The sequence below is a fragment of the Antechinus flavipes genome, chromosome 6 (assembly GCF_016432865.1).
Source record: "Antechinus flavipes isolate AdamAnt ecotype Samford, QLD, Australia chromosome 6, AdamAnt_v2, whole genome shotgun sequence".
NCBI classification, from domain to species: Eukaryota; Metazoa; Chordata; class Mammalia; order Dasyuromorphia; family Dasyuridae; genus Antechinus; species Antechinus flavipes.
In genome coordinates, this window is record NC_067403.1 from 154,106,298 (window position 1) to 154,120,141 (window position 13,844).

General features: G+C 32.9%; 1 protein-coding gene across 1 annotated transcript in view; it reads left to right on the forward strand.

Annotated features, from left to right (window-relative positions):
* Positions 1 to 13,844, forward strand: part of BANK1 (B cell scaffold protein with ankyrin repeats 1) — a 400,016-nt gene that overhangs the window by 126,305 nt on the left and 259,867 nt on the right. Inside the window, exon 5 of the mRNA XM_051965591.1 lies at positions 10,428 to 10,567. Within this exon, the coding sequence (XP_051821551.1) occupies positions 10,428 to 10,567 (140 nt within the window). The remainder of the gene's footprint in view (positions 1 to 10,427; positions 10,568 to 13,844) is intronic.

The following is a 13,844-nucleotide window of genomic DNA, read 5'->3' on the forward strand; positions in this document are numbered from 1 at the left end:
TAAGGACTTATTCTATAACAAATCAAATTTACTGTCATCCAGAAAGAGATTCAAATAGCTACTCAGTGAATCACTAACTATATGATCTTCATCAAGTGACCTCAGTCCTTTGAGTCTTGGTTTCTTCTTTTGTTAATTAAGAGGGCTACAGGAGATAATTTTTCAGATCCCTTCCAACTCAATATCTATGTTCCTATCCTTTCATCTCTGGCAGTCAGAACAAAGGAAGAAGGAATAAGAAAGGCAGTGTGTTGAAGTATGGAGAAAAGTGTGGAGGAAGGGACCCTGCCAAAATAGTTACTTGACTAGCTCTTGTTGTTTTCAGTAAGAGCCAAGAAGTACAATTTATGTTGTCCAGAGTAATCTTATATTAATTTATTGAGATATTCTGACATTTGAAGTGATATATTACACAATTTTTGAAAGTTTCAATTGATTAGTTTTTCAAATCTATAAAGATAATATTCTTTCCAAAGAAGGTACTCCTTCCCTCTCTACTTCATTTTTAATATTCCTCTGGCTCTTCTTTTTGTTTCTGAAAACATATTTTACATTTTCATTGCTTGTGTATATATCTCTTGCGTTTTTGATGCTGATCATTTCTTTTTATTTATTTAATATTTTATTTTCACCCAAATACATGTAAAACCATTTTTAATATTTTTGTTTTATTTGTTTATTTTTAATTTTTTTTTAATTTTGTTTTCTAACTTTGAGTTCCAAATTCTCTCCTCAGTTCTTCCTTTCTATTAGTTCTTCCCTCAATGTCTACAAGAATGGCTGGGCCTCCACCATCCTAAAAACAAAATATTCCTCAAAACCAACACTCCAAAATCACACCCAGAAAAGATTGCCTATTTTTATGTTTTCACTGAATATTCACTTTCGAATCTTTTTTAGATATATTTCTAACCCCAACATTCAAATAAAACTGCTCTGGGCTTATACCCCAAAGAGATACTAAAGAAGGGAAAGGGATCTGTATGTGCCAAAATGTTGTGGCAGTCCTGTTTGTAGTGGCTAGAAGCTGGAAAATGAATGGATGCCCATCAATTGGAGAATGGTTGAGTAAATTGTGGTATATGAATGTTATGGAATATTATTGTTCTATAAGGAATGACCAGCAGGATGAATACAGAGAGGACTGGCGAGACTTACATGAACTGATGCTAAGTGAAATGAGCAGAACCAGGAGATCATTATATACTTCAACAACGATACTGTTTGAGGATATATTCTGATGGAAGTGGATCTCTTCGATAAAGAGAGCTAATTCAGTTTCAACTGATCAAGGATGGACAGAAGCAGCTACACCCAAAGAAAGAACATTGGGAAATGAATATAAACTGCTTGCATTTTTGTTTTTCTTCCCGGGTTATTTATACCTTCTGAATCCAATTCTCCCTGTGCAAAAAGAGAACTGTTTGGTTCTGCACACATATATTGTATCTAGGATATACTGTAACCTATTCAACATGTAAAGGACTGCTTGCCATCTGGGGGAGGGGGTAGAGGGAGGGAGGGGAAAAATCGGAACAGAAGTGAGTGCAAGGGATAATGCCCTAAAAAATTATCCTGGCATCGGTTCTATCAATAAAAAGTTATTTAAAAAAATAAAAATAAAACTGCTCTTCACAAAGTTATCATTATTTTCTTGAATGCTAAATTTAATGATGTTTTCTTCAATCTTCATACCTTTGACCTCACAGTTTTTTTTTAAATGTTGATATTAGCCATCAGCACCCCTTCTACATATGCACTTTTCCTATTTTTTTTAAATTTATGGAACAAAACAAATATGTTTCTAACATAGTACAATAAAAAAATATATGTTTTTTTAAAATAACTTTTTATTGACAGAACCCCTGCCAGGGTAATTTTTTACAACATTATCCCTTGCACTCACTTCTGTTCCAATTTTTTCCCTCCCTCCCTCCATCGCCTCTCCCAGATGGCAAGCAATCCTATACATGTTAAATAGGTTACAGTATATTCTAGATACAATATATGTGTACAGCACCGAACAGTTCTCTTGTTGCACAGGGAGAATTAGATTCAGAAGGTATAAATAACCCAGGAAGAAAAACAAAAATGCAAACAGTTTATATTCATTTCCCAGTGTTCTTTCTTTGGGTGCAGCTGCTTCTGTCCATCCTTGATCAATGGAAACTGAATTAGAACTCTTGATCGAAGAGATCAACTTCCATCAGAATACATCCTCATATAGTATTGTTGTTGAGGTATATAATGATCTCCTGGTTCTGCTCATTTCACTTAGCATCAGTTTCTGTAAGTCTCGCCAGTCCTCTCTGTATTCATGCTGTATTCATCTGTATTCATTATTTCTTACAGAACAATAATATTCCATAATGTTCATATACCACAATTTACTCAACCATTCTCCAATTGATGGGCATCCATTCATTTTCCAGCTTCTAGCCACTACAAACAGGGCTGCCACAAACATTTTGGCACATACAGGTCCCTTTCCTTTCTTTAGTATCTCTTTGGGGTATAGGCCCAGTGGAAACACTGCTGGATCAAAGAGTATGTACAGTCTGATAACTTTTTGAGCATAGTTCCAAATTGCTCTCCAGAATGGCTGGATGTGTTCACAATTCCACCAACAATGTATCAGTGTCCCTGTTTTCCCACATCCCCTCCAACATTCCGCATTATCTTTCCCTGTCATTCTAGCCAATCTGACAGGTGTGTAGTGGTATCTCAGAGTTGTCTTAATTTGCATTTCTCTGATTAATAATTATTTGGAGCATCTTTTCATATGGCTAGAAATAGTTTTAATTTCTTCATCTGAGAATTGTCTGTTCATATCCTTTGACCATTTATCAATTGGAGAATGGCTTGATTTCTTATAAATTACAGTCAATTCTCTATGTATTTTGGAAATGAGGCCTTTATCAGAACCTTTGACTGTAAAAATGTTTTCCCAGTTTATTGTTTCCCTTCTAATCTTGTCTGCATTAGTTTTGTTTGTACAAAAACTTTTCAATTTGATATAAAAAAAATTTTCTATTTTGTTGGTCAATAGTGATCTCTAGTTCTTTGGTCATAAATTCCTTCCCCTTCCACAGGTCTGAGAGGTAAACTATCCTATGATCTTCCAATTTATTTATAATCTCATTCTTTATGCCTAGGTCATGAACCCATTTTAAACTTATCTTGGTGTACGGTGTTAAGTGTGGGTCAATGCCTAGTTTCTGCCATACCGATTTCCAATTTTCCCAGCAATTTTTGTCAAATAATGCGTTCTTATCCCAAAAACTGGGGTCTTTGGGTTTGTCAAACACTATATTATTAAAGTTATTGGCTGCTTTGTCCTTTGAACCTAACCTATCCATTGATCAACTAGTCTATTTCTTAGCCAATACCAGATGGTTTTAGTAACTGCTGCTTTAGAATATAATTTTAGATCTGGTACAGCTAGACCACCTTCATTTGATTGTTTTTTTCATTAATTCCCTTGAAATTCTTGATCTTTTGTTTTTCCATATGAACTTTGTTGTTATTTTTTCTAGGTCATCAAAATAGTTTTTTGGGAGTCTGATTGGTATACCGCTAAATAAATAGATTAGTTTAGGTAATATTGTCATCTTTATTATATTTGCTCACCCAATCCAAGAGCATTTAATATTTTTCCAGTTGGTAAGATCAGACTTAATTTGTGTGGAAAGTGTTTTGTAGTTTTGCTCATAAAGTTTCTGATTTTCCCTTGGCAGATAGATTCCTAAATATTTCATACAATCAGTACTTACTTTAAATGGAATTTCTCTTTGTAACTTTAACTGTTGGGTTTTGTTAGTGATATTTAAGAATGCTGATGACTTATATGGGTTTATTTTGTATCCTGCAACTTTGGTAAAGGTGTGAATTGTTTCTAATAACTTTTTTACTAGAATCTCTGGGGTTCTCTAAGTATACCATCATATCATGAGCAAAGAGTAATAATTTGGTTTCCTCGTTGCCTATTCTTATTCCTTTAATCTGTTTCTCAACTCTTATTGCCACAGCTAGCATTTCTAATACAATATTAAATAGTAATGGTGATAGTGGGCAACCTTGTTTCACTCCTGATCTTATTAGGAATGGTTGCAGTTTGTCCCCATTACATATGATGCTTACTGCCGGTTTTAAATAGATGCTACTGATTATTTTAAGGAAAAGTCCATTTATTCCTAATCTCTCAAGAGTTTTTAATAGGAACGGATGTTGCTTTTTATCAAATGCTTTTTCTGCATCTATTGAGCTGATCATATGGTTTTTGTTAATTTGATTATTAATACGGCCAATTATACCAATAGTTTTCCTAATATTGAACCAGCCCTGCATTCCTGGTATAAATCCTACTTGATTGTGGTGTATTATCCTGGGCATGATTTTCTGTAGTCTTTTTGCTAATATCTTATTTAAGATTTTAGCATCAATATTCATTAGGGAAATTGGTCTGTAATTTTCTTTTTTTGTTTTCAACCTACCTGGTTTAGGTATCAGTACCATGTCTGTGTCATAAAAGGAATTTGATAGGACTCCTTCATTCCCTCTTTGTTCAAGTAGTTTATAAAACATTGGGGCTAATTGTTCTTTGAATATTTAGTAGAATTCACATGTAAATCCATCTGGTCCCGCGGATTTTTTTTTTTTTTAGGGAGTTGATTAATAGCTTGTTCTATTTCTTTTTCTGAAATGGGACTATTTAAGCAATTTACTTTCTCCTCTGATAATCTGGGAAGCCTATATTTTTGGAGGTAGTCATCCATTTTGCTTAGGTTATCAAATTTATTGGCATAAAGTTGGGCAAAGTAACCCCTTATTATTTCTTTAATTTCCTCTTCATTGGTGGAAAGTTCTCCCTTTTCATTTTTAAGACTACTAATTTGATTTTCCTCTTTCCTTTTTCTAATCAGATTTACCAAAGGTTTATCAATTTTATGGGTTTTTTCATAAAACCAACTCTTAGTTTTATTTATTAGTTCAATAGTTTTTTTTTTTTTTTACTTTCAATATTATTCATTTCTCCTTTTAATTTTAGAATTTCAAGTTTAGTAATTGATTGGGGGTTTTTAATTTGGTCTTTTACTAGCTTTTTAAGTTGCAGGCCCAATTCCTTGATCTTCTCTTTCTCTATTTTATTCAAGTAAGCCTCTAAGGATATAAAATTTCCCCTTATTACCACTTTGGCTGCATCCATAAATTTTGGTATGATGTCTCACCATTATCATTATCTTGAGTGAAATTATTAATTGTGTCTCTAATTTGCTGTTTCACCCAATCATTCTTTAAGATGAGATTATTTAGTTTCCAATTATTTTTTGGTCTATTTACACTTATTGAATGTAGTTTTTATTGCATTGTGATCTGAAAAGAAAGCATTTACTATTTCTTCCTTCCTGCATTTAATTTTGAGGTCTTTATGTCCTAATATATGATCAATTTTTGTGTAGGTTCCATGAACTGCTGAGAAGAAAGTATACTCTTTTCTGTCACCATTCAGTTTTCTCCAGAGATCTATCATGCCTAATTTTTCTAATATTCTATTTACCTCTTTAATTTCTTTCTTATTTGTTTTGTGATTTGATTTATCTAAATCTGAGAGTGCAAGATTGAGATCTCCCACTATTGTAGTCTATTTCTTCTCGCAACTCTCTTAACTTCTCCTTTAGGAAGTTAGATGCTATACCACTTGGTGCATATATGTTTAATACTGATATTGCTTCATTGTCTATAGTACCCATTAGCAAGATATAGTTTCCTTCCTTATCTCTTTTAATTAGATCAATTTTTGCTTTTGCTTGATCTGAGATAAGGATGGCTATCCCTGCTTTTTTGACTTCACCTGAAGCATAATAGATTCTGCTCCAGCCTTTTACCTTTACTCTGTATATATCTCCCTGTTTTAAATGTGTTGTAACAATGCCTGTAAACAACATATTGTAGGGTTCTGACTTTTGATCCAGTCTGCTATCCGCCTCTTCTTTATGGGAGAGTTCATCCCATTCACATTTACGGTTAAAATGACTAATTCTGTATTTCCTGCCATCCTAATATCCCCAGATTATACTTTTCTTTTTCTTTTCCTCCTTCCCTTCTTCCCTAGCATTAAATTTATTGGTCCCACTTGCGTCATGCAGCTCTCCCTCTTTAGTATCCCTCCCTCCTCCCTTTGAATCCCTTCCCCTTTCTTGTACCCTTCCCTTATTACTCTTTTTCCTTTTCCCTTTTCCTCTCCCACTTTTTAATGAAGTGAGAGAAGATTCTCTGTAAAATAAATATGTCAATTATTTCCTCTTTAACAAAAAAATTATTAAAAAAGAAGCTACAATTCTAGTATGCACAAATGGCTATTCATTTCAAATATACAACAAAATTATCAAGTAAAATTTTCCCCTTTTCCCTTTCTTTCTTCCCCCTCACCCTAGAGACGGTTACTACTAGACATAGATAAGTATATCTATCTATCTATCACTATACATACATGTATGCATGTATACATGTACACACATATTCATATATTGTATATGTGTATACATGTGTGTAAAAATCTCTATATCTAGGCCATATTTCCATTTTAACTTGGTAAATGGTGAAAGATTTTAGACTTGCCTAGAATCACATTTTTCCTTTATATACTTTTTCATTATTGACTTGATATTCTTGAGTTTTTATTTTTCCAAATGATTTTTTTTTCCTAATTCATAAAATTAATCTTCCTAAGGAACAGTTCTAATCTTGCCATTCCTCTGTTTAGCCTCCAATCGATCTCTTTTGTCTCAAGGATGAAATATAACAAGCAGTTTCTATTTCCATTCACAATGTAATCCAATCTGCCTTTTCAACTTTCACTTTCCTCTCCTTTATACCCAGTGCTCTAGATAAATTGCATTATGAGATCATTGCATTTCCTACTTCCATCCATTTTTACATTCATCCTTTCTGCTTAGAATGCATTCTCTCCTCATCTGCCTTCAGAATCCTTATTGCTAATCTCTTGAAGCCTTTTCTTAATCCCCAAATTGTTAATTCTTTCTTCTTTCTCAGATTACCTTGTATTCAATTAGCTGTGTATGAGTTGTACATGGCAGATTATAAGCTCCTAAAGAAGAAAGATTTCTGTGGTTTTTGTCTTTATATCCACAGCAAAATGCCTTGCACATAGTACATATATACTATATGAATTTTTGCTCAGTTAGATTGAATAGACTATAAGAAACATTTTCAGGCAAATTACATTTTATGTTAAAAACTTTGCAGAGATTCTGTTGATTTCTTTCAAAAAACAATTTTATTTAGTTGTAAAAATTCATTCTGAATTTCATAATTTGGAGGAGGCATTACTAATAAAGAACAAACCCATGCTACTTTTTGAGGTATGACTCACATTTTTGAAGCCACATAGCTTCATTTCAAAATGAACATACAAAAACCAAGTATCTAAACAGAACAGATCCACATTGGTTCCCATAGAAACCAAAGGCAAAGAGATTAATGTTCACCAGATGGGACTGGGCTATATAATTGCTTCTCCCCCATCCCCAAAAGAAAGCAACTTCTCAGACAATGGAAATTCCAAAGAGCTTAAAACTACTTTTTAATTTTGCTTATTATGAAAATAAATATATCACTTTTTTAAAGATTAAAAAATAAAATGTCCAATTACTTGAGGATTTCTTTGAATTAAATTCTCCATGCTTTATTACTTATCAGGTCATTTTCAGTGTGCAGGGACAGACCAAAAATTGTGGAGATAGAAAAAATACAATGATTCTTGTGAGACGATTTTCCCTCATACAATCATAAAGTGTTATATTTAAAATGAAACTTAGAGATCATCTAATTCCCTGATTTTATAGTTGAAAAAAAATTGAAGTCCAGCAAATTAAAAAAATTTGGAGATACTAAAAGCCAAGATTTCTGAATTTCAATCCATTTTTTTCTATACCTCCTCTATAGCCTCCTTCCCTTGGAGAGGTATGAGATTTCCTGGGAAATAAAATCATATACTTTAATTTAGAACTTGAAGGAAATTTTGAAGACTATCTCATTCATTTCCTCCCCATTTTTCAGATGAAGAAACTGAGAAACATTAAGGATAATTACTTCCTCAGTTGTCTCATTCTTTACTTCCTCCATTTTAGAAACTTCTATTCTCTAGGGATATATAACAATATCACTAATTGTATTTCTCTAAAGTACTACTATTTGGCATACTTTGCCTGATTATATAGTTCTTGATATTATGGAATTGCCACAAGTTGGCTCTTAATTTTATGATAACCACTGAATAGATTAAAACATTCCAACATAAAGAAATAATTTCATTGAAGATGTTGTTGTGAAAGACCTTTACCAGTGAGTTTTATTTTACAATCATATTTATATCTTAAAGTTTACACACAATATTTTCCCCAACTTTCTTAGTGACAAGATCTATAATGTTGGGCTATTTGTATATACCATGTGTCCTAAGAAAATATTTTGGGTTGAAGAGTTGAGGTAGAAATAAATTGATAATTTTCTAGGTCAATCTCAGTTCCTATTTTATTTTTTTCTTCACAAATACCATCTTGTCTTACATAATAATAATGCAAAAACTCCACTTCTACCAAGAAAACCAGCCTTACCAACTGTCTCAATATTTATAATTCATTCTTTCTAGTCTTGGGAAAAAAATGTCCTTAACCTTCAAAAGCATAGTGCCTAACCCAAAGTAGGTGCTCAATAAAAGCTATTCAATTAATTCTTCAAAGTTTTCAAAGATTAACTTCTTGCTTCCACTCCCTGTTTATGATTATATGTTTAGTTTTAATGTAGTTATATTTGCTTACATGTCTCAATTAACATGTCTTCTCCCCATTCCCATTAAGTTCTTTCATTCTTGAAGACAGGAGTCATGGCATTTTATTTATTTTTTAAGCACCTGATGCAGTAGATAGAGCCCCAGCCCTGAATTCAGGAGGACCTGAGTTCAAATCTGGCCTTAGATACTTAACACTTCCTAGCTATGTGATGCTGGGGAAGTCATTTAATCTCAATTGCCTCAGCAAAAAAAAAACAAAAACAAAAACAAAAACAAAAACAAAAACAAAACAAACAAAACACCCAATGGTCAATGGCACCCTGCTTTGCCTATTCATTATGTATCTCTTAAGAATTTTAGAATCAAGTTTGACATGGGAGACCCAGTCACAGTTCTACCCATCATGGCAAGTGCTCATAAGAGAAGGTGCTGTGCTCTATGAGCAAATCAGAATTGAATTAGCTCAAAGGAAACACAAGATGAGCAAAATTAGAGAAGCTACTCCAAATATTCATATGGATTATTTGTGTTCAACCTGTGACAAGCTGTGACCAAGCTTGCGTTGGTTTGGTCGGACACACTGTAACTTGACTCTAACAGGGTGATGTCATTTTGGTCTTTCTTGAGAATTAAGGGCAACAATCACCATATGCATTGCTTCTCTTACAATCAGAACTTACTGAGTTCTTGTGGATTTTCCAGAGAATTATCATAAAGGAATCTTCAGTGCTTTTTGGAAAAAAGCAAGATTAATACTTGCTTAAGAAGAGCTCTTGAATATGCCCTGAGCTTTATCAAGTATAAGAATAGCTCTGATGTTTTGTTGATTTACTTGCTTTCTAGACTGAGGGACAGTAATTTATCCAGTTCAAATAAATCTTTAGATGTTTTCAGGTTCTGTTTAAAATAATTCCAGTTGGAGCCTTTTCTATGAAAATGTTTGTTCATGATTATTCTTTTATGGAGACATTTAAAGTACTAAGGTGACTTGAACTCTGCTGGGATGCCTAGTAAGAAACATGGGATAGTCAGTGTTTCACTAATATATCATACACCATACAGAAAGATTATATGCTACTGATATGAAGTAAATTATGCTTAAGGAGCAGGCATTAAGATAACTCTTCCCAAGGCTTGGCAATCTAAGAAACTGGAATGTAATTTTGAAATTCCATTTGCCATTGCTCCTTGCAAAGACAATCTTTAAAAGCATTCTATAATTAAGGAAAGCTTATTTTGATAGATATAACAAATATACAGTTTCTGATTCAATGCTGGGGTCTTTCTAAATGTTGGTGTGTTACAAAGGTGATCATAGATCATCAGTCTCAAGAGGGAAGTTTGATGAGTAGAAGGAAGAAATTTCCTGCTTTACTGTTTTTCTGATTTGAAACAACAGTTCTTATGATTCCTAAGGTTTTGGGGAGTTACAAGTATGGATTTTTCTCTACAGTGCTTATAAGTAAAAGACTCAATTTTGAAAGACTTTTTTCTGTTAGAACTACTATGAAATCTTTATGCAGAGGCTACAAACTTTGCTTTTATATTTCAAGCTATATAAAGATGTAGGATGTGAATTATATTTAGTTCCTGATTCTTATTTGTTTTTCATAAGATTTCCCTGCTGGCTCTGTCAATGTAAATGTCTACTGTGATGGAAACATTAAGGCCACAACAGAGATTAAATATTACACAATAGAAAATGAGATTAAACATCCACTCAAAGAGGCTGATCCAGGAAATGTGACTCAACAGGTAAGTTGACCTTCTATAAGGTGAATAATGTATTAACTAAAAGTATGTATAGTAGATAAAAGAATGTGCATTTTGGTATAAAGACTAAATGGTGATCAAATAGTAGTAAGCTGTTGATAGAAAGAGGAGACAACCTCTGTGGTGTCTGGGTGCAGCAAATTAGTTTCCTTAGGTCAAATTTTCTCAAATAATTTCAATCACAATTCCAAAAAACTCCTGCTGGAAAATGCTATCCACATCTTGAGGAGAAACTGATGAAGTATAAATACAGATCAAAGCATACTATTTTCACTTTTAAAAAATCATAGCTTTTCTTTTTGTCCTGTTTTTTCTTGTGCAGAATGTTTAATATGGAAATATATTTTACATGGTTGCATAAGTATGTATATGTATACACATGCACAAACTAATATATTCTATATCAAATTGCTTGCCATTTGAGAGGGGGGCAGGTAGGTATCAAAAATTTGGAATTCAAAATTGAATTAAAAATGATATTTAAAAAAGTGGAGAAATGAAAAATGTAATTTAAAGAAAACCTATCCATTTCAGGAAAGCTATTCTATTTAACTCATTATAAAGTTATAATAGAACAAGAAAATGAGGGAAATTCATGTTTAGAAATTCAGTCTTAAGAAACTGATTCTTTTTTATTCAGCCCAGTATAACACAAAATAAATTGAAAGACCAACCAGTTAACCAATGATTTGGAATTTGGGAAGAAAATTAAATAGGACAAAGACCAAAGAAGATTTTTTACTACATTAATTATGCTAATTACATAATTATAATATTTGTATAACTATATATAACTTTATAAATTTATAATTATTTTTACTATGTCAAGTTGTTTTTGTAATGTTATGCCACAGTTCCCTTTAACTTTCTTGCTTCGGTTTCCCTAATTATCCTGTCTCAAGTTTTCCTCAATTGTTGTCTCAGTTTTCCTCAATTGTTCTGCCTCAATCCTCCTGGTTGCAACACCACCCTTCCCTCCTAATCGTTAGAACTGATATAATTTTGGGTTGCCTAATCTAAGATTATAAATTGTAAATATTTGATCCAGATAAGAAGAGAGACCTTCTATCTTAGACATCATGACCCCCGCCCTTCCCTACTTATCAAAATATCTGGTGCCTCCTCCCATTCTGTCCTTGTTTTTCTTGATCCCAACTTATCAGAACGTCCAGTAGGTACCTCTCTGGACCCTGTCAGAACCTGCTCTCAGTGCTGTGACTCCTCCCCTGCCTCAATCTACCCTGATCATTTGGAGCCACATGTGTATATATACTTCATGGGAAACATATTAGTTGCTGGATTCTTCAAGACAATAGTCTGGGATTAACCATAGATCCATTTGGTCCCAGCACAGTCTCTCACTCTCAAATAAAATATTAAAAACTCTCTAATTTCTATCTTGCCTCAGTTTCTCCGGCATTACAGTATGCTGGAAGAATAAAGTTGATCCATTTAGAAAATTGAAACCAGCAATATAATAATAATATTCTTCATAGTTTTACAAAGTAATAAGCCCAAGAATATGTGTTAGTATAAAATTACTCTAGGGGTAATTACTTATTGAGAATTTTGATTTTATTACAAACTATTGTCCTCCATGTCCTTGTCATTTACCAAGATGAAAGATGAAAAGATGAAAGATCTTTTAGAAACCTTACTTCAGCCTAAGTTATGTTTCCTACATGAAACATTTATTCATCTATCTACTTTCTAGTTCTATCACCTTGTTGCATTAATTAAGTCATTTCTAGGGGCAAGTGAAATCCTAGATACTGAAAATATCTGAATGATGAAACAGAAGATTATACTATAATGACTGGAAATATAGGCAACAGAAACACAAAGAATACCAGGATTTTTTTTCTGAAATGCTTTTAGAGCTATTGACTTCTTTAATATCTTGCTTCTCTGCTACAGCTCATTTCCAGCTTATTTTTCTCACTTTTCTAGTTTCTCTGGGCTACCAGTTCCTGACTGACCTCTATATGATCCCATTCTTTTTTTTTTCCATTTCCGGACCTGTAGAATTGCTATCTCTTTCTTAATATTGATACTTAGCATTTATTGATAACTTTAAGATTTGCAGAGATTCATCATAATCCTTAAAAGCAACCACTATCATTATCCCTATGCTACAGTTGAGAAAATAGCACCAAGTTAGTCAAATGACTTACTCAAGATTTGCACAATTAGTATCTCTAAGTTAGAATTGGAACTCAAATCTTCCTGACATACAATTTAGCGCTCTGTTCATTTGCCTAACCACCTACCTTCCTCTGACTATTACTTTATTTTATACAAATTCCCTAGTTCTTGTTCAAATCTCTCAAGCAATGACTGATTCAAGGTGGTATCGTGGCCCTTTCCCCACATAGTTGTAATTATTTGATTCAATCAAGAAGTGTTTTTAACCTAAGAAAGATAATTACCTTTAATAGGTTTCAGTAATTAGCAGATCCCTACACTTGTATTCTCATTCTGAATCAATTAATCAATATTTATTAATACTTAATTCTGTGTCTTCTTTTTGTTAATTATTTCTTATTTATCCTTTATTTAGCCAGCTAGCTAGTTGTTTGAATGTTGTCTCCTTGAGGTAAGAACTGTCTTTTACCTTTTTTTTTCATCCCCAGTGCTTAGTACAGTGGCTGGCACATAATAGGCACTTCATACATGTTGATTCCTTGATTGATTGATTGATTGGTGAAAAGCCAAACCCAGTTAGGCTGGGCAAACAAGTACAAAAAAAAAAAACAATTCCTACACACACACACACACACTCACATAATAAAAGTAGTTTGACAGGAATGACATTAACAATTGGGAGATCAAGAAAGGTTTCATGTAAAAGATATTGCTTTACTTTGGAAATTGGAAATTTTATTTTGTCCCCAATGTTAACTGATGAATTGAGGGCTCTCTTTTTTAGCAGAAAGTAGGGAAACTAAAATAGCATTTATTCCACTGTGTAGTCTGAACCCACTTGACATAATGTCTATATTATAACTGCAAAGCAAGAATAAAAGTAATAGTATGTGTTGGTGATGCAGACAGTCTCATTTTCTTGTGAGGAATTTATCTTATCTTTTACCTAAGGCATTCCATTCATAACAAAAACACCTATAACAAAAGAATTAATAATAAACAGTCCATGGTTCTATTTGTATTCTCTTTAACTACCAATGTAGGTTCCTAATCCTTATTTTGAAGTTGCTTTTCTTCTAGGAAAAGGAAAAAAAAAAAAAAACATGCCTTGAAG